The sequence below is a fragment of the Phoenix dactylifera genome, chromosome 6 (genome assembly GCF_051530095.1).
Source record: "Phoenix dactylifera cultivar Ajwa chromosome 6, Ajwa_hap1_PhDact_Kaust_v1.1, whole genome shotgun sequence".
NCBI lineage: Eukaryota > Viridiplantae > Streptophyta > Magnoliopsida > Arecales > Arecaceae > Phoenix > Phoenix dactylifera.
The window spans coordinates 35,674,718-35,697,502 of NC_143195.1; the positions used below are offsets into that span (position 1 = coordinate 35,674,718).

Genomic DNA, 22,785 nt, shown 5'->3' on the forward strand with positions numbered 1-22,785 from the left:
TCTTGTTCTTGACAACAAAGCTAGATTCATCAAAGAAGAAATAGTAGTTATTATTATAAGAGAAATGGTTTATAGATAAGAGATTTGTTGAGGCTTTAGGACAATGAATTTAATTTTATGGCTAGTTATAGGAGATGAACCAATATGAGAGATAAACAAACCTTGATGAGACAGATAACTTATTAAGGTCGGCGATGATGTGGTGAGTAGCACCATTGTCAGAATACCAAGTATTGTCGTTAGCGGTCGCTATAGCTACAAGTTTCTCTGGAGGATGGCGACTTATATGCATAGTTCATGCGATGATAGCAATGGATGGCAATATGTCCAATCATATTGCATATTTGACAGGTTGGACGAGTAGATTGTGAAGAACGACCATGTGAAGAGAAGAAACGAGCATGCTTATTAGGAGAGGAGATGATGCCATTACTTAAAGCATGATTGGGACGTCGGCCATTGTTATGATGTCGATTATTCCCCTGGTGAGTAAAATCACGACCTAGATTGAATGTTTTGGTACGTCTTGAGGCAATAAATGCAGTAGTGAATGTATGGAGGCCTCTTCCGCAATACTAATTTTCTCATGATAGATTAATAAGGTATAGAGTTCTTCAAGAGAAAGAGGATAGATGCAAGCACGAACCGAATTGAAGAAGAGAATGAGCGATAAGATGGAGGAAGTCCATTTTGGATGTAGATGAACAAATCACCATCACTTACTAGTGATCCACATGCAGCTAGCATGTCAGCAAGAACTTTAAATTGTTGGAGATAATCTTATATAGAGGATGATCTCTTTTTAATATGATGAAGCTACCATTTCATAGTCATGATATGAGAAGGAGCAAGGGAGGCAAATGGACAAGAGATAGCATCCCAAGCTTATTTAGCTGAGGTGACGCCAACTATATAATGAAGCACTAATTTGGATAATGTAGCATTAATTCAAGAAAGCAGCATCTGATCACATTCATACCATGAAGCATAGGTTGGATGCGTTAGAGAAGGTGGTGAAAATGAGCCGTCAATGAAGGACATAAGCTTGTGTCTCCATAAAATTGGTTCAAAGAGAAACTTCCAATGGAGATAGTTGCTGCCATGCATCAAACTTGATTGGGACTAAATTTGAGATATTGGAGATTACAAGGGATGTAGCTGGAGAGGATTCAAATTCGGATGAAGAATGTGATGTTGCTGACATTATTGGGATGAAAATTTCTAATATGAAAAGAAGGGCTGGGTTTGCAGGAGGAAGACAGTGATGCCAAGATGGGAACTGATACCATGAAAAAAATAGAATGTGATAGCTAAAATCCAATTTGATTAGTTGATTTTTTTTTAGCTTGTATTGAATATATATATGATATACAAGAGTGATTATAGGAGAAAAATTAGGAGAAAATTACAGCAGCAATTCAAATTTAAAATTTGATTTTGAATTTGAATAGAGAGAAAATAGGAAAGAAATAATGAGAAGATTATAACAATAGTTTGAATTCAAAATTTGAATTTGAATGGAGGGAATTTAAGGTATGTTATTAGAAACATAACGACATGATGTGGAATGTTCTCAGATGTATTGTTGCTCTTGGCTACATGCTACTTAATTATTCTTCATTGATCTTCTCATTAGTTATACTCTCGAATTCATTACTGTCTTTCTTTCTGATAGTTTTGAACCTAGCATTTTCTTACATTCTGAGGAGTTTCTTTAATAGTGGTTGAATTTTATCATGGTTTGTACTAAAGATGGCCATCAATGATAAGCTGCTGACTTATATAATCAGTCACAAAGAATTATATTTTCCTTATGCTATTCTTTGCTTTGATATCATGTATTTCTCCTTGCTCGTCACTAAGTTGGCATTCATGATCATGTCAACTAAAGTATTTTTCAGTTCTATATTTTCCATTACACATAATTACACATTTATTGGTTTTATATAATTTTCAAGCTCTGGTTCATTCTTGTGTCATTTAAGCTTACAACCATGGCCATCACTTCGAATCATCCATTTGTATTTTTATACTATAGCCATGGGTTTGTCAGAAACCTGCCCATAGTGGTAATCAAGCAATTTTTCTTTGATGTTCTGAAAAGAAAAAAACACTTTAATTTTGGTAATCAGGTAGTAAAAGATATTTGAGTTGATTACTAAGAAAAGCTAATCACCACAATCATCTTTGTGTTATTTGCAGTCAAGAGATCCTAAAATTCCAAATTATGGAAGAACAGTGAAATTGCTGTAGTCAAATTATTATTATTCAATCTCTCCATGAATTAGATGGAGCTTTGTTTCTTTCCACCTTACTTAAAAAATTCAAAAAAAAAAATAAAAAACCATTCAGTTTGTTGCTCAACTAGAATACCAACCAGATAGGTCTCGCAGTCAGAGTTCTCAAGGCTTCTCAATCAGATCCTACTCTTGATCACTAGTGCCATCGTCATGGCCATTGTCACCATCACGAGCCTTCGAGCACCATGGATATAATTTTTCTTTCCAAGTTTCTCCATCACTGCCATTTTATTTGTTTAGCTCCCTCAACCAACAATGTTTATAATAGTAGAGGCAGCCAACCAGACTGATTAATTCAGACCATCCATGACATGCATGACTGAAGACCATAAAACAGTGTTTTCTTAGTATGGTCATTAAGTAATGTATTAAAGATATAACAGGAAAATAAATTATGGTTAGCAGAAACGACTGCCAACCTCATTTCCGAGGGGACTTTGTAAACGAAAATCCTCAGAGAGCGTCATCGTATCATTGGCTCGGGCAAGCACTGAATACTGCCATCCCTTTTCAAAATTGCTGAAGAAAGAAGTCACCTTTAAGTAGGCTGGAAATTTTTAGGTTAATTATGATGCAAATGCTCTTCGTTCGACATTGGAAACCAAAACTAACGTCTGCTCCTCATCACACGCAAAAAAATCCAATAGATGGTCAGAGTTATTTTCTTGAATCGGTGTTTGGTACGTCCGTCATCCTGTATGAGAATCAGGTGCTAGTGTTTTTTTCTGTGATACGGGTCAAGTGTTTGTGAGGGGTAGATAAACAAATTCCTTGAATTCTAATAAACTACCAATTCATTAGATATCCCGTAGAATACGAGCACAACTATTTTCAGCGCATTTTTGAATCTTCTTATGGGTAGCTTATGAATTGGTTGAGGCAGGTAGAAACTACGCATTCATGTGACAGCGGTTAAGAAGACCAGGAGAGTTTGAACTCCGCAAGTACTTGCAAATGAAGGGAAAAGTTAACAGATGATGACTTTTTTGCAGTACATTTTCTCTCTGATAACTGACTATCTAGTTAGCAAATTCTTTTGATGACTGTCTTTTCAGATTACTTATATGTTCATGATGCAGTCATCATCTTGTTCATTAACAAACAAAAATAACTATGTCTATATATCTTAAATGTGCTAATAAACTAGTGGAAAGTTTGTTAATGTTATGTTTGAGCCTTTAGGAGAACACTTATGGAAGATAGAGACACGGGCCCATCAGACAGAAAACAGAAGATGAAATGAAAAGGAAATTTGGTGACACTGGGAGCCAATTTAATTCTATCCAATAAAAATAGTAGCTGTATATTGGTTCTAACCAGGGGTGAGAACCTGTTTCTTAACATCAAATTTTAAAAGAACTTGTCTGTTCTTAATCCGGTCAACATATTCTTTTCTTAGTATTAGTCATGTTCTTGAAAGTATCTAAAAAGCCCCAAATAGTACAGTTTTGCTTTGATTTCGTTGCCTTTTCATTTTCTCTCTCTCTCTCTCTCTGATCTCTCTTTCCTTTTTGTCAAGGAATTAGAAGCATATCCATATAAAAAGAGAAAAGAACATGGCATCAATTAGATGCCTAGTTGGGTGTCATTATTGTATAATTTAACAATTGCACTATTTGTTCAGAATGTACCTAGCAGCTAATCAGAGTAGTTAGTGACATATATTGTTCTATTATTGGTAATGATAGATCCTTTTTTTACCCATTTGAATTTGTCACCCTCTAGGTCTTATGTACCATGGCCTCACATCATCTCAAACATATGGTCAAAAAGGGGTATTATGAGAAAATAATATTCTTTAGATCTATATTTTACTTGCTCTTCATCTTATCTCATGTATTACATCCATCGGTCTCTTATTAACAACAAAGTTTAGGTAAAACCAGATCTAAGTGTTGGCTGGATAAGCGCTCTGTAGTAAGAGGAGTAGTTATGAACCTTGTAGACTATCCTCATGGGGGTGGCGAGCATAATACTAAATAGAAAAGTTCTTTTTAGGATTTACCGAAAGATGAAGATGCTGTATCGAGACGGCCAGACTACCAAGGAACTGCAACTCCATACCATGTTGACTAAGGCACGATCGTGAGACTAGAGACAAACCATGCGATCACCACTACGACTTCCGCTACCTGATCTGTTGAATGGTTAAACCATTCAACATGACCCAACCGACAAGCTTCTGATAAGCCGTACTTAAAGAGTTTTTACTTCTCCAACTTTGCTACTTGGAAAGACGACTAGACCTCAATATGATTACTGGTCTTAATCAACTAGAATAGATTGAGCACCATTTGCGTTTAGTACTTGGTCTGTGAGCTCATAACTTCATCAGAGATTTGACCATGAGATTGGCGGCCTGAAATATTTAGTCCCTCTAGCTCTTGGAACAATTGAACATGTGGAGGCTTCAAATTTCCATGTGTCACTGTATGAGAACATTAAGTGCCAGCATCATGTATTCCCTTCCTCTTGGAATGTACCTGTAGCAATATTGAACAAAGTCTTCTATACTTCTTCTTTTTTCCAAATCCTATTTAAACATCATCAACCAAAACCGGAGTTGAAGACTTACATGAATTTAAATAAGAAACAAAAGTTTACGATGTGGAGGTATTGGAGTTTTTTCTTTATAGTAAAAGAAAGGATTTTTTTTTTCAAACCACAAAAAATTAAATTTAAAATTTATTTATGGAAATAACATTGAAATAATTAATGATGCTAATTTTCCTGTCATACGGTAGCTGTTAGACTAGAATAATTAATAACTAGAGGCTTAGAATAGCCATTAGAAATTTATAATGTCGTTAAGATTGTTATTTAACAATGATGTCTTTTTGTTTTTTTTTTGATAAAAAATGATGTCTTTTTTCCCTGCAGAGTATTTTTTTATTACCTTGGAAAGAGTTCGTGCGGACGGTCGCAAGGAATAGAGTCAGTGGCGGATCTATCAGCACGCCCTTCTCCTTCCCGAAAGCCAACACAGGGTCCCCCAGCTCCCCACTCTCGCTCCGGCCGATCTGTCCCGCCGGAAAACCTCCGTCCGACGAGATTTTCCGGCGAGCATGGCCGGAAAGCCATCCTCCCTTCCCGCCTGCTCTCTCCGCACGCTTGCCGCCCTAACCCTGATCTCCTTCACCTTCCTCTCCCTCCGGTCACTTCGCTCTTCCCCCCAGTACCCCTCCCACCTCTCCTCTTCCTCCAAGTCCTCCCCTGGTGTCTCCTTCGGTGGAGATCCTGGCGCCGGTGAAGCCTCGGATCTCCCCTCGTCGTCGACGATCTACCACTCGCCGGAGGTGTTTCGGAGGAACTACGCCGAGATGGAGAGGAAATTCAGGGTCTTTATATACCCGGACGGGGATCCCAACACCTACTACCAGACGCCGAGGAAGCTCACAGGGAAGTACGCGAGCGAGGGGTACTTCTTCCAGAACATCCGGCAGAGCCGGTTCCGCACTGATGATCCTGATCAGGCGCACCTCTTCTTCGTCCCGATTTCCCCTCACAAAATGAGAGGGAAGGTAGAGTTCTTGAAATTTCCCTCCTTTCTTCTTTTTGTTCTAATTTTTGGCCATATTCGCAGTTTCTAGATCTTGAAATCTTATGTAATAAATGATAGATTTCAGCATTCTTTCTTTTTTGCGTATTCTCTGGTTTGTACTTAGTTATATAAATGCCTAAGTAGTCAACTTGCCCACGCACATGTTATCAGATGTATTAGATTGGATAAGGGCTTCTAGTCGTTATCCGCATGAAGAAGAGTCAAAAACTTGGGAGGTCAGGCCAAGATGATGAGAGAGGGGGGGATGAGTTATTGCTTTCTTGTTAGTGTTTTATTCTTGTACTAGGAAAGTGAAGAAGTCTTGAAATAGAAATTTGATTAGTACATGAGCAATGCTTGCGTCAATGAACAGAAGTTTTCATATTTAGTGGTGGAGATTGATTTTTGGTGAGACTTGGATTTAGATGGCTGAGCAAGTCGTTGAGGGTAGTCAATCAGCTGGTGGTTTGCTTATAGATAATCATACACAATTGAACAACTTGCAGATTGCACTTCAAGTGTTCTCGAATTCTTTCTCATCACTTCCTACTAAAATGATACCGTTTTTATGACTATAAGGTATTTGAGTTGAAGAAATTATCCAGCCAGTTCCATGGACTTGCTTGTGTGCGAAAAAAATGCACAGCTTCTCCACGAGATGGAAATTAATGGAAGTATTCAGGCATGATCAGGACAGAAATGCTTTGCAAATTGAGGATTTATGAAGATGATCCCAAATAGTTGGAGAAGGCATGATCAGGGCAGAAATGCTTTGCAGAATATTCTAGGACACACTTGCAAATCTTTTTATTGACTTAAGTATCTTTTTATACAGAAGCATCCCAAGTATCAACATGGTAATTCGCTGCAAGTCAGTCTTTGATTGACACATGCATAATTCACAATATTTTAAGCTTTTTTGTATATGACATAAGTTCTTTTATTTTTGGAGGCTATGGTATTGTCCCTACTGTACATTCACTTCACTTCAAGTGAAACATGCTTTGGAGACAACTCCTCGGGTTTTGGATTGAAGAATGATCTTCTGAAAGCAAAAAGAATATGGTGAAAAGGGAAAAAGATCGGGAAGAACCAGAATTTGTTTCAGCAAAAACTGTAATAACACATCTTCTTGATCTCCTTTTAAGCCCAGACTTGGTCTAACAGAATGCTATATACTCTTTCATACCCCACAATTATGATTAAAATATTAAAAAATACTAGTGACCAGTTGATAGGAGAAGTGGACTGGCCAGATGCAGCCTTGGCCATGGTTGTCTCGTTCTTCTCTATTTTTGTTTCTTAATATTTTCTTTCCTTATTTTTGTTTGTTTCTCTTTGAATTGCCATTTGATTTAAGTGTTGACATGTTTCTGAATGTAATGCACTTTCAATCGTTCAGGGCATATCATATGAGAATATGACAATGATAGTTCAGAATTATGTTGAAGGCTTGATAAGCAAATACCCTTATTGGAATAGGACATTGGGTGCAGATCACTTTCTTGTTACCTGCCATGATGTTGGTGTGAGGGCATTTGAAGGGCTTTCATTTCTTATAAAGAATTCCATCCGAGTCGTTTGTTGACCAAGCTATGATGTTGGATACATCCCGCACAAGGATGTAGCTCTTCCTCAAGTACTGCAGCCATTCGCTCTTCCAGCAGGGGGAAATGGTATCGAGAACAGGTTAAAATAAGTCTTTATTGTTTCGCTTGTTGCTCTTGCATAGAAACATTTACTTGATACAGAATAGTAGTCCTGCTGTATCGATGATGCACTTTTTATAATCTATCTATGCATGTTTAATTGATTTTCAGTAGGATGACATCTTATATTCTAAATCATGTGAGCAGTTCATAAAAGAATCTGTATTTGATTGGACAATTTTTATGTGAAATCAATCAATTGCTTTTCTTGTTGCTAATCCCAAAGTTATATCATGTGATTCCATCATTTCTAAGGTGCATTGATGATTGATGGTTGTTCTCCACAGGAACTTCATGTTAAAAAAAATAATTAAAAAAGAAGGAAATGATGGCAAGTGAATATTAGTATCTCTCAACATTGAGAAGACATTTGTCCTGAAGGATTGCCTGTATTTTGTCTCCAGATAATTCATGTGTAGAAGCTGATTATCTCAACTAAAATATCCTCTATGCTATAACTTTTTAAATTTACAGCTCAGTGCCAGTTTAATTTCCATAAACTGAAAAAAATTCTGACCCAGTTCTACAGAAGAGTAGATTGATCCAATGAAGCTGAATATCTTTTTGTCTGGCAATCTGAAAACATTTTTTGGAAATGAAATATCTCCAATTTTATAGCTTCCATTATGTAAGTATGATTAGGATGTTCAACGGTTTTATCTTTTAGTTCGTCATTTATGTGACTTGTGAGAATACATGCATAATTTCAGATAACGCCTTTACATTCTTTTTTAGCTTATCTGTGCATTGTTTTCTGTTGTAATATGAAGTGTTTTCTTTTACCTTTTTTTTTCTGAAATGAGCCACCTCTTATTGTATAGCTTCCACGATGTAAATTTGGTTGAATGAAACCTTTTTGTGTCTTTTGGCTATTCTATAATGTGCCTTCTGAGAATGTGCGCATAGTTTTGGACCGTGTCTTAACGCAATTTCTTCTCCAATAAATTATTTTTTAATTGATACACAATTTCTTCTCCAATAAATTATTTTTTAAGTGATCATCAGGACAACACTTGGATTTTGGGCTGGCCATCGGAATTCTAAGATAAGAGTTATTTTAGCACGTGTATGGGAGAATGACACGGAGCTTGCTATCAGCAATAATCGCATAAGCAGAGCTATAGGAGAGTTGGTATATCAAAAGCAGTTTTACCGGACTAAGTTCTGCATATGTCCAGGTGGCTCCCAGGTTAATAGTGCTCGAATAGCTGATTCCATTCACTATGGATGTATTCCTGGTTAGGACCCAATCTTTAAATGTCTTCTTGGTAGTAATTTACATGCATACTCAAGGAAAGTTTTGTCATAGAATCACAGGAAAGTTTACTAGCTCTCTTGAAGTAATATATTTTAAAATTATACTATTATTCTTAGGTTTCCTACTTCCAGTTGCATTTTTCTGACAAGTGCCCTTTCTCTCATTCTTTTCAGTAATTTTATCTAATTACTATGACTTGCCATTCAATGACATCCTTGACTGGCATAAGTTTTCTCTCATTCTCAAGGAGAGTGATGTCTACCAGCTGAAATCTATTCTCAAGTCCATATCTCATGAAGAATTTATTGCATTACATAAGTCTTTAGTTGAGGTAAGTTACTATGTGCTATGCATAATTTGTGGTGGTCAATATTTCGTAACTTGTTTGACTTAATAATTAATTTCATATACAGCTGTTATTATTCAAGTCTGCATTTTTCACTGTATCATACTAGTTTTTATTGGTTCTGTAGTAGGATGAATATGTGTATATCAGATACTGACTCTTAAATTCTACTTGGTATGGTGCTTTGATATTATACATGGTTGATAAGAAGCAACAAAAGGAATCTCGTATTCGCATTAGGATTCTAAGCCATCTAGCAAATACTGACTCTCATATCCTGTGGCAAGGACTTACATATTCTATGTCATACCTATGCTGGTCAAGGGCTCGCTCTGTTTCTGTGTTATGTTATATAAGGTGTTGACACCTGGTGTGTAGTGGCATAGAGAGCTGAGCAAGTCTGTAAAAGGATTTAGAAGTAAAATACTAAGATATGAAACTTTTTTCCTTTTTTAAAGTAACATAGATATAGCTATAATCATGTTTTAAACAAATTAACGTTGCTTATAACTAATCTAGAAGTCTAGGATGATAAATCTTGCTGATATCCATGCTTGTGGTTTTAAGTTTGTTTGGAACTTCAGAACCAAAACCAAGCATCTACATGGGCACATGTACTGAAGCCTATGAGAAGATCCTCACCTGGATAGTCAAGAATACTCTGTGATAGGCACACGGACCCCAGGCAATCATCTATGTTAATTTTTGATGTGACACTAATAGCTGAGACTCATTATGTTAAAGTTCCAGCTTAAATTCTTCCTGTTAAAATTTGTCATGCAAATGAACTGATATTTGTTCATTGTTTAACTTCTTGTGGGACATGTACTAGGGGAATAATATAGATTTCTTGCTATGTTACACAATAAACATATCATCTAGAAGTATCTAATGTGATTTCCTAGTAATTTGATTCGAATGCTACATTGAAAACATAACCATTAAAAAAATATGAGATTATTGGCAACCAGTAATTTGGAACTCCTCCAGTTTTCCCAAAATAATTGAAAATTCTAATCTTCTTGTAATCTCAATAGCAAATACAAGTGCTAGATGTATTCCCTTTGTTTCTTCTGAATGTATATTTAATATGTTATCAGGTTCAAAAACACTTTGAGTGGCATTCACCTCCAGTTCGTTATGATGCATTCCACATGGTAATGTATGAGCTTTGGCTACGGCACCATGTGATCAAGTACTAGACTGCAGGGATTTCTGTGTACGTTGGCTCTGTTGTACCAAGCTTGGGGATTGGTTAAGAGGGTCAGTCCCTTTGACATGTACGGCTTCAAGCATGTAAGAGTGTACAAAAATTCTGTTATTCATCCACTCCCTTGCATTTGGATAGATCAGTTAAAATGAGGCAGCGATGTGAACCAGTGCAACTGCAACGGAGAGCAGGCAGCCATCTAAGCTCTAAGATGGCTGTTTCACTGTCTGCCATAAATGGCATTTAATCATGTAATTTGAGTAGGATATTCAGGAGTATTTTTTGTTGGCACTCTAATTCTAAATGCTTCCCCTTTCCAGTGTTACCACCACCCCTTTGTAATTTTATGATGACAATTTTTTTGCAAAATGCAATTTATTTGTTTATTTATTTATATGTAATTGATGGTTGCAAAGAGTTATTTAAAAGGTGTTAATATATCCACCAATTGATATGATAGCTTCAACTGTGCAAGTAACTAGCTTGCACATGGTTCTCATACATCTTGATGCTTTACATGTTATATGCTTACAATGAAGGTGCTTTTCAAATTGTTCATGGAAATAGTTAGTTTTTTAGATTTAAATGATAGCTGTAAGGGATGTAGTAGCAAAAATCCCTCAAAGAAAATAGACTAATGCTGACAGTGAGTAAACAGGATTAGCTGGCCTGAAATTTCTGCCTACAGGAAACCTTGTCTCCTAGATGTGCGACCTTCATCCCTAAGCGTGATTACTTTGGTGCCAGCCCTCTTTGAGTTAATCCAAGGGGTTAGTCCACTAGTCTAATATTTTTCATTAAAATGTATGCTACTTTTCTTAATGTATGTTATTTTTCTCGGTTTTCTCTGAGAACTCATAAAGTTACTACTGGATGTGAAAAGGAGTCTTAAAACTTAAAAGAGCAGGATGAGGGTGGATCTTCCCTCTCCCCCCCCAAAAAAGGTAAATGAAGTTTTAAAGCCACACTGCCAGGTCTTGCAGGTTGACAGCTCTCTGATGAACCCGGCACCTATATAAATAACAAGAATGGAAATCTACAACATGATACTGAAGGTATTTATCTATTTTCTCAGAAGTTACCTGAGGCATCTGGTATCCTCGGTTTCCATTTTCTTTTCTGCTTGACTTCAATTCCCTCCTTAACATGTGAGATTTTCAGCAGTTTCCCTGGTGACTTTGGCAGTCAAATATCACGGCATATCTAATCCACTAGGTAAGAAGTTGCCAACCATATTCAGATGATAAAATTGGTTTATGGTTGATCTACCTCATTTACCATACTCAGAGGTAATATGTTAAGAGGATAACAGGGAGGTGTGAAGAGCTACTTCTAATGTACCAACAGGGCTTGGGTCCAATTGTTGGAACCCCTCTCTTAAAAGCTTGCTCTTGGGCGAGGTATAGGGTTCAAAACCCTGGTTATGGCATTACCACTTTCTTTCTCTAACAAAGAAGAGATATTCAGATGAGTCCTCTATTCAGGTTTGCTAAATGACTTTATCAATTGTAACATTTAAATGAGGCAAGAGGGCCCCCAAGATCGGGGAAAACATCAAGCTATCAGATTCTTATTTTTAGGTCTGCACAATAATTAGCATAGCAGACCTCCTTTTCGGAAGAGTAGGTGCTGTTTATGAAATTAAAGGTGGAAATTCTTGCTAACTAAATATATTCTTGTGGAATGGAGTTCGATTGTGAGACTTTTGCCAGCTTGGTTACAATATCATTTCTCTTGGTAGACGCAAACGACATATTCGCTTATTTACCTAAGAATTGTTCTGTCGGATTTAAAATAAAGTGTTACAGTGATGTTCCACTTTATGGCCAGGTTCTGATAATCCCTTCGCGGTCAGCAATCAACTACGTAAGCAGGTGTTAACTAAAATTATCAAAGTCACCCAGTGATGCTATAAAAATCAACATCATGCCAGATATTCTCAAATACTTCTTGGATGCCGACAGCTTTTTTTTTTCTTTCACGTTAATGTTGATCGCGACAGAGAAGTTGTCCATCATAATCATGAACAAATTAGGGTTACAGCAAGTACTTAAGAAGAAAGTTGCCGTATATAATTTTTTTCATAAAAGAAAAGGGGGGAAATTGGGTGTCCTTGGACTGGATGGCTCTTCTAAAACTTATTTGGATGTTGGATTAGCAAAGGATGACTGTAGCATAACCCATTAAACAGACACACAGTGAACGCTTCCTCCCCAAGAGGCCAATCTTTTGCTGCCCATTGTGAAGAAGTTCATAAGAGTGAGGGGTATGAGAATAATTGGAATACAAAGTTACAAATTCAGGTATTAACATGCTTTATAACTGATACAAGAAGTTTTTTTGTTTCTTCACCCTCATTCGCCATGCATTTCATGTGAACAACACGTAGCAATAACTGCTTGTTTAATTGATGTTCATGAAGGGTACAACTTATGATGAGAGAAATACATCACCCTCTATTACAGTCATGCAAGTTGAGCAGGAGAACCAAAAGGGTAATTTTCTCGCAAGAACCTTAAGGGCTTTTAGTTTTCATTCTAAGACTTATGATGTTTTGAAAGAGAACTGGAAAGTAGATCGTTTGGGACAAGGGAAGGTTAAGTTATACCTAACATTTTTTTTTTTGAAAAAAAAGGAGAAAATCTGCCTCTTTTCAAACACAGCTTCGCCGTACATGCTCCTCTTCTTCGCTGACCACCTATATGGTTAATTATATCCTTCCCCATAGGTTCTTTTGCTGTCCTGACCGATGAGAGAGTTACGTTTTTCCACATGGCTTTACCAAATATTCAACTTGATACTGTTTGTAAAGAGTGTTAAGATTTTAAGCAAAAATAATAATTAACCAAGATAGCAAAAATGCATCTAATTTACATAAAAGAATCTTGATGAAGTGATACTGAGATTAGTTAATAAAATTTGCCTTGATAAGGCCTGAAAGTTTATTTTACAATGTGAGGATAATAAATATGACACTAATGTAATTACAGATGTGTGATTGTTTACTGCCATGGAAAGAAAAGATACAACAGCAGTGATGATCAATGGAAAAGTTAAATTTGGAAGCTTCTTGACGCTTAAATGATGAGTTGCAATCTTGACCTGCGGCTGATGAACCACTAACATATAGCATTCTCTGAACGAAGGATCCTTTTATTTTGAGTAACTAAGAGAGTGCTAGTTTCTTTACACTTGGACCATCTTGGGAGATTCTTTTGTCCATTCCTCCACAGTTTAGCAGATAACATTCTAAAGAAGCCCCTAAAGTATGCTGCCACTGCTGCCATAATTTCTCTGCATATGAAAAAAAAAGGGGCACACCATTCAAGGTGGTCAGTATGGAAAAATAACTATGGAAAATTCAAACCAGTAAAACAAGCTTGACATACGTGAATGAAAACCTAATATGATGGACTTATCAGGGGTTCAATTCCAAAGAAATTTATTAAGAAGAAGAAGAAGGGGTTCAATTCCAAAGAACATCAAGAAGAAGAAGAAGAAAAAGAAGAAGAAGAAGAAAATATTCACAAGTTGTGACCTAGATGATCGTGTAGGAAAAAGTTTGAAAAGAATAGTAGAAAATGTCGCAGACATAATGCAGAAAAAAGTTTGAAAAGACATAATGAGGAAACTTACTTTATGAAAAAAAAAATTAGCAACACTTATTTCATGCCTTGAACATTTTTTCCCCATGTTTTAAGTAACATTTTCATTCTTCTCACAAAATATTTACATTTTCATTTGAAGTTCTTTTCATGGCCAAAGGGAACTGCAAAAGCTGTTCTTATATCTAAAGCGTGCGTGCGCAAGCACACAAAAAACAGTAGCGTCATGGCATAATGATAATAAACATGTATCTCAAGCAAAGAGATGTTCCATGACAATTCAGGAACATGCCGAAAATAGATAACTTCCATCACAAACTGAAATCAGTTTTTCTTCCAAAAAAAAAAGTTAAGGGACCAAGCTGTGCACAAAGTGTAAGCAGGAGAAAAGAGGTTAATAGGTTGAACTTGTACACTAAAAGGATTAAAAAGAAAGATGAGACAGATGTCCAGAATAAGGTAATGGGAAGTATATGTGTGCCCCTTTTAGAAATAACTTGTCGGAGGGAAAGTAGGACATGCAAGCTAAACCAAGTAGGACATGAAACAATTGGTGGAGTGTACCACGATGTTGGTAACAGAAGCACTAAAAGAGTGTGAAGATGAGCATTATTATGTACTAGTGTCTTGCACATGCACTGCACGTTGAGTCCCATGGTGAAGTGATTGGAAAGAAGAAAAAGAGGAAGAGAGTCCATCGGTTTCGAAAAAAATAATATAAAATGGATTTGGAGTAACTCTAGGAAGAGAGCCCAACTTCGACTCTCTAAGAGGGGAAGTTCAGAAATAACATAAAAGTGGTACCAAAAGCTTGGGGTGGAGTCCAACCCTGAGAATTTGCATTATTTATAGAGAAATACAGAAACATGGCAAATGTTAAGATTCAATGGCACCTAATGAAGAAAAGGCTGTTGTCCTTAGGATATCAAAGAACAAGCACCAAAGAAGACATGAAAAATATAGAAGGCTAAACCAAAAGGCCTGTGTAGTTAGGCACATGCTATACGACAATCCACAGAAAACAGTCCGCACTAAAAATAATATAAGAAAAATGACTAGTTATTAGCTGCAACCTGTGATTGGAGAAGTAGAAAAATAAGTCACATTGAGAGCATTAGGAGTAACAATATACAGTTTCAATTAAGGATGCAATAATGAAAAATACAGCAGATTTGTCAGGAGTTGGTCAACTAGAACTTCAGAAGAGAGACGTGCAACAAGAGCACACATTCAGAGGCCACACATGTACCATTGTTCAATTGAGGAAAAAAGGAAAGGGCTTCCGAAAAGAGGCAAAAGGACGGGGTAATTGGAATACCGATAGATGCATATGAAACTATGATGGATTGCACTTAACATCGCGCACTATGAAGAGAGCCAGGGTGGCTGAGGAATAGTAATGAGAATTTCCATTTGGAAACCATGCCGAGCTCACACCTCACCATCATTCTAATTCTCCAATCAAGAATCTTCTATTGCAATTATATGTTATTAAGACTGTCCTTTGTGTAACCAATGCCATAAATTTTTATTTTGTTATCAACTTTTAAATCCAGATAAGATATTTGCTTAAAATGCAACCACCCCTTTGGTCAAAGAAAAACAACAACATAGGAATTTCATCATTCTCTACATTTAGTTTTATTTTATGAAAAGTAGCTTTCTGAAAGGTTTGGAGACCCTAACTTCCATGTGCTCACCAGTCAAACAAGTCAAGGTGTAACTGAATTAGAAAACGCTGCAAAAGTTGTGTTGAATTTGAAGTTATATTATATGGGAGATTATAGTGGAACAGCAGTCAATGATATTTTTTTCGGGGTAGGTAGCTGAAAAAAATCAAAGAGTACAAATGTCAAATTGATTGCATAAATTGAAAGAGATGGTGGTAAAATGTCAAGGTTCGTAGAGCAAATGTTGAAGAAAAGATGTAGGTTAAAATTGATAATGACAAAAAATAGTAGACTTGCAAAGACATAGAAAGCTAAGCTAAAGGCCTGTGATGCTATATAGCTGTACTATAAAAATAGTTCAAACTAAACAGAAGATAAATAGAATATTTTGTATCCAGCTAAGATAATAATAACTAGAACTGCAGTTCACATTGGGAGCACTAAGGTATATAGTACTGAATATATATGGTATAATTGCAGCAAAATGGAATAGAAGTTTTAGAATTTAGATATACATAAATGAAAACTCTATAAGAGGGTGATATTGTAGGAAATGCCATGCTGAACATCCATCCCTTCTTCATAAACATAAAAGTATTCCCTTGTCTAAACACAAGATTGCAGTGCCCATTTTAAGATATTATCTAGGTAACTGACTTCAATGAGATTCTTAATCTATGAAAGTAATCAGTCACACATACAACGGGGCTTCATAGGTAATATAGTGGACATATGATATTTTTCTCTTTGATTTCATCTCTTAATATTCTAGTATATTACTAGGTCCATAGAAAACAGATATTACATTCATTCACTTTCCCACAATTAGCTGAATTGTTTGATATAGATCATATACAAGCAGTACAATTGTATATTCTGCCACTAATAACAAAAAATTCACCTTCTATTATTGACCATTAGAAAACTCACTACACATATGTCAATCAAGAGCTCACACTAGAAAGTCTGGAATATACTTCAGAAAGTCTTAAAAGTACTATGAGTAAGATAGAAGCTTGGAGAGAGAGAAAGAGAAGAAAGGAAGTGTAAAAGGTTTTAAAAAACATACATTAACAGAAGATGTGACCTTGCAAGGAAAGTATGGCAGCAAATTAGTTGAAAAGCATATCCCAAACTGAGGGGATAAGGACTCTTGGTAGGAAAAAATACAGGTGTAGAAGTGGAAAAGTAATGAAGTAGAAACATTATAAAATGTTAGCAATCGTTGGTTTACCAATAGGTATGAAGAGCTTGTTCTCATGTTTTATGAGAAGGATAAACAATAGGGTGGTCATAGTCAGATAAAAAGAACTAAGGAGATAACTCTTTATCAATTGATGCAAAGTTCACGTAAGAATAAACATGGTGACAATGACTTTCTTCACAGATATCTACGAGAGAAGTTTGGAAAGGATCAACATTACATAGAGAAAAAGGCAACCGAACCTGACTAAACAACTAATTGTGGTTGTCTTCCTTTAAAACATAAATTGTAGGTTATTGAGCAGTGTCTATAGCAACAGGCAATTGAATGCAGACAATCTTGATAGGTTTTGAGGATTCTAAATCTTTCTGCTAAACATCAAGGATTGAAATTTCAAAAGCGAAAACAACTCCGACATTCAGTCTTTCATGTTACAAACCCCGACTGAATAAAATATCTCAAGTCTAGCTAAAAGACTGAATAAAAGTTTTACAATTTACGCACTTCTTTTAAATGCCAAAATTCCAGATAATACTAGGCAAGCAATAAATTTGAATTTACACATTTAACCCTTGCAGCTGAATAATGATCAAAAGAACAGAAATATTTCTGGAGGCAAACATCATACTTCTGGATATAAAATAATATAAGGGTTATAAAATTTCACTTTTTTCTCACTTAGAGCATAAGAACTGAGATAGGTAAACAATCAAAATGTGGAGTAAAACAAGTATGGAGTAAAATAAACAACCATTCCTGCAAGAAATATGCATGACACTCATTCTTCGAAGCATGTTAACAGATAGAGTGTCACCTGCATTTTTAAAATCTCCAAACAAGATGACATAATAATACAAATTACATTATATTGCAAATATTTAGGATAATGCTGTCCTTTTGAAGTAAAGTAAAGAAAAATACTTACAATGGAGAGAAGGGAGATTGACCACTATTTACATAGTACACAAACAAGTATGAGTCATAATGCTGGCCCTGAATGTAGTAAAACTTTGGCAATCTTCTTACAAGCTTAAATAGCATCTTCTTATAGAAATTGATGGCTGGCTGGTTATAAGCAATAACATGCAAATATACTGCTCGGCAGTTAGGAATGCTTGAAGCATATTTAATTACCTCCCGAACCAGTGAAGTAGCTGCAAATGCCACAATGATAAGAAGACGTTCAATTAAATAAAGCATAAAGGTAATGCATGAACTTATAATCATCAGAGAAGGTAACAACCTATGCCAAGATTTCTATAACGCTCTACTACACCAAGTGTCAATACATAAACTAGTATTTGATCTTTTCTCGAAGCACCGTACCTGAGCAAATCATCAATCTGCATGAACAATGGAATTGAAACTATTAGCTATACTTGAAGTTTTGAAGTGATGGCATTTCAAAAAAATTAAAAGTCTAAAAACACCTCGCTTTCTTTTGCTGGGATAATACGCATAGTGACAAATCCAATTAGCTCATCGTTTTGACCATCAGGCCTGCTAATGTCAACAGCAGCCCAGGATATAATGCCATGGCCATTAACCACATTGAAAAAGAATTCTCTCTCATACCTGCAAGTATAAATTTCTTCCATGATTCATCATGAAAAGTCTAAACAGCAGTATCTCCACAAGGCTTCACAAAAATCATATTTGAAGCACATGCATATCAAAGTTACAATGCACACCTTATAGGAAATAAAGCAGCATGGATCTGCTCAAGAACTTCAAGATCAGAAGGCCGTATGGGCCTATAAACAATAGTTGGACGATGTCCAGCTCTTGCGTCTAGCATGAGAAGTTTCGCTAATGATCGTCCTCAGCACAAGATAATTGAAGAATATGCATGTACACTTCTGGGTCCATTTATGCCACATCTGATTCATCAGGCATGCTGTCATCACTCATCTTTTTTTATCAAATTTGTGCTCTGGTGCCCTGTGATAATCAGAGAATACTATAATGTCCAATCCCAAATTCCCTAATAGAAGCAATGTGCTTGTTAATGCTAGATACCTTTGTAGAAAATGTTACACTAAATGCAATATTAGAAAATAGAAAATTTACTGACTAAAAGGAAACATATTTATGGAAACAAAAGCACACCACCAAATGTAACCAGAGTAATCTCCAATTTATTCAAATAAACTTTATTTAAATCATAATTTATCATTGGCCAAATGGTTTTTTTTGAAATAGTTCCGATCAGGCTAATCATTCACAAGTTATTCAAAATTTACTAAATACATCAATTATTAACAAGCTTCTCAGAGAATATAATCACTTAAAGTCATGGAATATTGATTGACCAAAACATTTGATGTTCATTAGCTACAAGTGTTTCGTTGCATCATTCTCATGCTATCAAAAAGGCATGCTCAAATTTATACTTAAGAGCGGTAATGAGAACCAATAAACTGATATATGTATTTGATCCTTCTTTTTTCGGAATTTGTACACAACAATTAGGATCCATCAGATTACTCAACGAAATTTCAAAGGAAAATAAATTGAAGAATTTATCATACCTGGGATTCGAGTATATGATAATAAAAATTGAAGAAAGAGGGTCCTACCCCCAACACAAACACCCAAAGGAGGAAAAAAAACTTTATTATTCTAGTTCACCCCCTCTGGCTCCAATTACAACCACCCAACCCAACTGAAACCCAAATTTCAACTCCCTTCTAGCATGACCTCCGCTATCCCTCTTCTGCAACTTGCCCACTCAAGTTTCCTCAAAAAGCACTCTTGCCTACCTTACCCCTATCTACCTTGCAAGTCTTGCCTCATTTCGTACCGCCTCTTTGACCATCCTACTCCACCTCTACAATCCGCTCTTTTCTCTGAAACATGGACTTGAAAGTAAAATTGATGTAGATTTCTAGATACATCTCCATCCCATTGCCACCACCCCACCCCCGAATTTACAATCTAGTTGTGTGTGTCTGCTTTGTTTTAAAGAAGTCTTCTGAATAAATCAAGATATGATCAATCAAAATTAGAAAATTTTGATAACTATATCTAAAGTCTATATCCATAGACAACCCTACATGATAGGTCCCACCTAATTGATCTTCATTGTTTCCTTATTTTATTTATTACGCATTCTTCTCACAGTTCTGCTTAATTTTTTGCATTTTTCCTGAATCCAGAATATTTTCCCATACACCAAAATCGAAATTGTGCTATGCACGTTCAGTCGACAGGAAACATGTTAGAAGATACATTCATGTACCATCTTTGTATAGCTACAACCTTATAATTTGAAACTTGTTTCTCAAACCTAATTAGGTCAGTTGAAATTAGGACTGCACATATTGCCGAACAAATGGTTTTTTCTCAATCAAAGAAAACTTTGTAAGTAATTTGGAACATTTTTTCTGGTTCCTTTTTCTAGCTAATTGAGCTGGGTAGCTCGAAACCAGAACTATAGTGAAACTCAGATTCATTGAATTTCCACATAAAAATGTGGCTCCCTCATGAGTGAACTCACACAATAAAAGAATCTAATGCACAGATAAAAAGTTAGAGTAAAGTTATAGACGAGCATTTATATGGTTCCACCACACTCATTAAGAAGAAAAGAATAATCAAGCTCTTTAAGACAAAGAGCTATTTAAACATGACTAAACAATACTGAAACCCAAGAAAACCAACGGAAACACTGAAGCAAAATCGGAGGCTGTCTCTTCATTGCTGTTAAATCTTTTCGAGAGAAAAATGAGAAAAAAACAAAAAACAAGAATCATCGAATTATACATACCAAGTAACAGAAAAGAAACATTAGGATATCAAAATTCAATCTTTGTGGCAGTAAGCGCTAATGAAGAGAACCCTGACCCAAACGCATCCATTAATCACCAAAATCCTGCTACCCAGAACCATAAGCAACGGAAAACTATATCTAATAAGAGTCTTGATACCGCTTCAATATATATCTACAAACGATGAATTGATAAAACCCATTAATTCCAATCCAAGAATAGCTCGAAACACATCCCGAAAATCCTATATTTTAGGACGGAAAAGATCAAGAAAAAAAAAAAGGAATTCACCTGAATCACGCCTATAGCTGTTGGAGAAGACCCATCAACCACAGATAAAACCAATTAATTTCAATCCGAGAATTGCTCGAAACTTACCCCCAAAACCCTATATTTTAGGCCGAAAAAGATCAACAAAAAAGGAATTCGACTGAATCACGTCTAAGGTAGATGGAACGGGAGCTGGTACCTCGATACATGGAAGAAGCACTCAGGTAGCAGCCCGACGAGAGATGGTTCCCCGGGTGGGTCGAGGGATCGGATCGGATTCTTTTCACCTCTCTCTCTCTCTCTCTCTCTCTCCTAGAGGCAGCATTAGCGCAGTCATAGAGGAATCCCGATGTTGGGATACTCCGCCGGAACACCTTACGTGTTGTGAGAATCTTTATCTCCCACACTTTGTGCTCCCTGTTTCCAACGTCCAGGTTCAGCTGATCAAACGAACGGACGGTAGAGAGTTGAGGAATTAGACCATCATGGCTTTGAAACATTCTAATCATAATTGATCCACGTTTTTTTCTGTTTTTTTTTTTAATCGTTTGTTTGTTGAATGGGTGTTTTACAAAATTCGTGAGTAAATGCATCCACCGGCATCAGCCATAAATCATAACTTTCTCCAAAATTACTAGAATAACGAAGATAGAATCTCGTAGATCGGCCACATAAGATGTCACCTAACCAGCTAGTATTAATTTTTTTTTTTTTTGGCACAATTTGAAATAGTTTTCTCTTTTTGTTCATTTGTATATAAACTACATAAAAATGAAAGAGTAAAATTATGAGCTGCTAGCATGCAGTACCAAAAAGATAGGAAGGAGAAAAGAAAAGATAAAAAAGACAGGGGTGATATAGCTCGTCACGAGCACAAAAATAATATTAGATAATTTAAGCATTCAAGAATGTAACACTAATATTGGATAATTTAAGCATGGATTGTTCTAATCCACACTCAGGTCAGATAAATTTAATATATACATTTCTAACTTTAATTGGTGTATTTGAGAAACATTAGTGTCTTTATTTTTTATGCGGAGATGTGTAGAGAAGAGGGTGGAGATAGGCGGAGCATGTTTTACCAATATTAGTATGTGTGAGAAAGAGTGATCTACAGTCTACTTAATTTCCATATGTTTGTTATCATAAATAGATATTATGATGACATAGATTGTTTCGAGCTATCTCTTGTTGCCCAAGGATTTAGAAACCGGCGTGCCCCAACTGCAAAAAAAATATGCCAAGCAATTCTTAAGCCATCTTTCTTTTGGAAAAGAAGTCTCCAACTGCATGTCATATTAGGTATTGCACTTCCATCACACTATGCCATATCATCCTATATGTTACTTGAGGACAATGTCCCTCCTAACTGATTTTCTTGTTTTTTTCATAAATTTGAAGAAAAGACTAATTAATGCCACATCAATTCATTGATCCATTTCCACCTGTGCCTACAACATCACCCTCTATGTCCCCAAGGTTTACTTGACAATGCAATGGCAATATCACCCTCTATGGTCTCAAAGTTTCCTTGACAAATTCAATGGCAAAGCTCATGATCCCATTGTCTTTTGTTGCTCGTTGAGTTGTCAATGTTGTACAATTGATAAGGGGTTTAATAGTTAGATCCACTTTTTTTCGAATTACGCATTCTTGGACTATCAAAAATGAAATTTTATCTTCAAGTGTGTTTCACCATCAAGTTGAACTCCTAGCAAAGATAATTGCAGTCCACCATTTTTTTTTTTCTTTGTACAATAGCAACTCACACCTAATAAATATGAATGCGGCTAACGAAATCAAAAGAATAAAATACTGCATAAGAACTCCGGCACTAACCCGACGGTGTGGATGCGGCCGGTCTCCAGTGAATCAATCCTTCGGACCCGAACAGGAGGG

At 36.1% G+C, this 22,785-nt stretch overlaps 2 protein-coding genes across 17 annotated transcripts; one reads left to right on the top strand and one right to left on the bottom strand.

Annotated features, from left to right (window-relative positions):
* The first annotated feature begins 5,224 nt into the window (after positions 1–5,224).
* On the top strand, positions 5,225–10,758 carry LOC103704716 (putative glycosyltransferase At5g03795). 9 transcript variants are annotated; one of them, XM_088723920.2, is made up of 5 exons: positions 5,225–5,821; positions 7,244–7,530; positions 8,556–8,739; positions 8,982–9,139; positions 10,255–10,758. In XM_088723920.2, the coding sequence occupies exons 1-2, from the start codon at positions 5,366–5,368 to the stop codon at positions 7,427–7,429; spliced, it is 642 nt and encodes a 213-aa protein (XP_088580046.1). In that variant the 5' UTR covers positions 5,225–5,365; the 3' UTR covers positions 7,430–7,530; positions 8,556–8,739; positions 8,982–9,139; positions 10,255–10,758. The 9 variants fall into 9 exon arrangements, with proteins under 9 accessions (XP_088580046.1, XP_088580045.1, XP_088580042.1 ...); XM_088723919.2 differs by having other exon boundaries at positions 5,243–5,821; positions 8,556–8,788; XM_088723916.2 differs by having other exon boundaries at positions 5,243–5,821; positions 7,244–8,788.
* A 2,491-nt stretch (positions 10,759–13,249) lies between these two features.
* Positions 13,250–21,247, bottom strand: LOC103704717 (histone acetyltransferase MCC1-like). Of its 8 annotated transcripts, none has more exons than XM_089923618.1 (8): positions 21,083–21,241; positions 20,905–21,001; positions 20,613–20,717; positions 18,535–18,784; positions 18,274–18,418; positions 18,087–18,186; positions 17,769–17,997; positions 13,250–13,658 (listed from the first exon to the last, which is right to left on the bottom strand). In XM_089923618.1, the coding sequence occupies exons 4-8, from the start codon at positions 18,639–18,641 to the stop codon at positions 13,484–13,486; spliced, it is 756 nt and encodes a 251-aa protein (XP_089779744.1). In that variant the 5' UTR covers positions 18,642–18,784; positions 20,613–20,717; positions 20,905–21,001; positions 21,083–21,241; the 3' UTR covers positions 13,250–13,483. The 8 variants fall into 8 exon arrangements, with proteins under 8 accessions (XP_089779744.1, XP_089779747.1, XP_089779745.1 ...); XM_089923621.1 differs by having other exon boundaries at positions 18,535–18,827; XM_089923619.1 differs by having other exon boundaries at positions 20,613–20,787.
* Between the last annotated feature and the right edge of the window lie 1,538 nt (positions 21,248–22,785).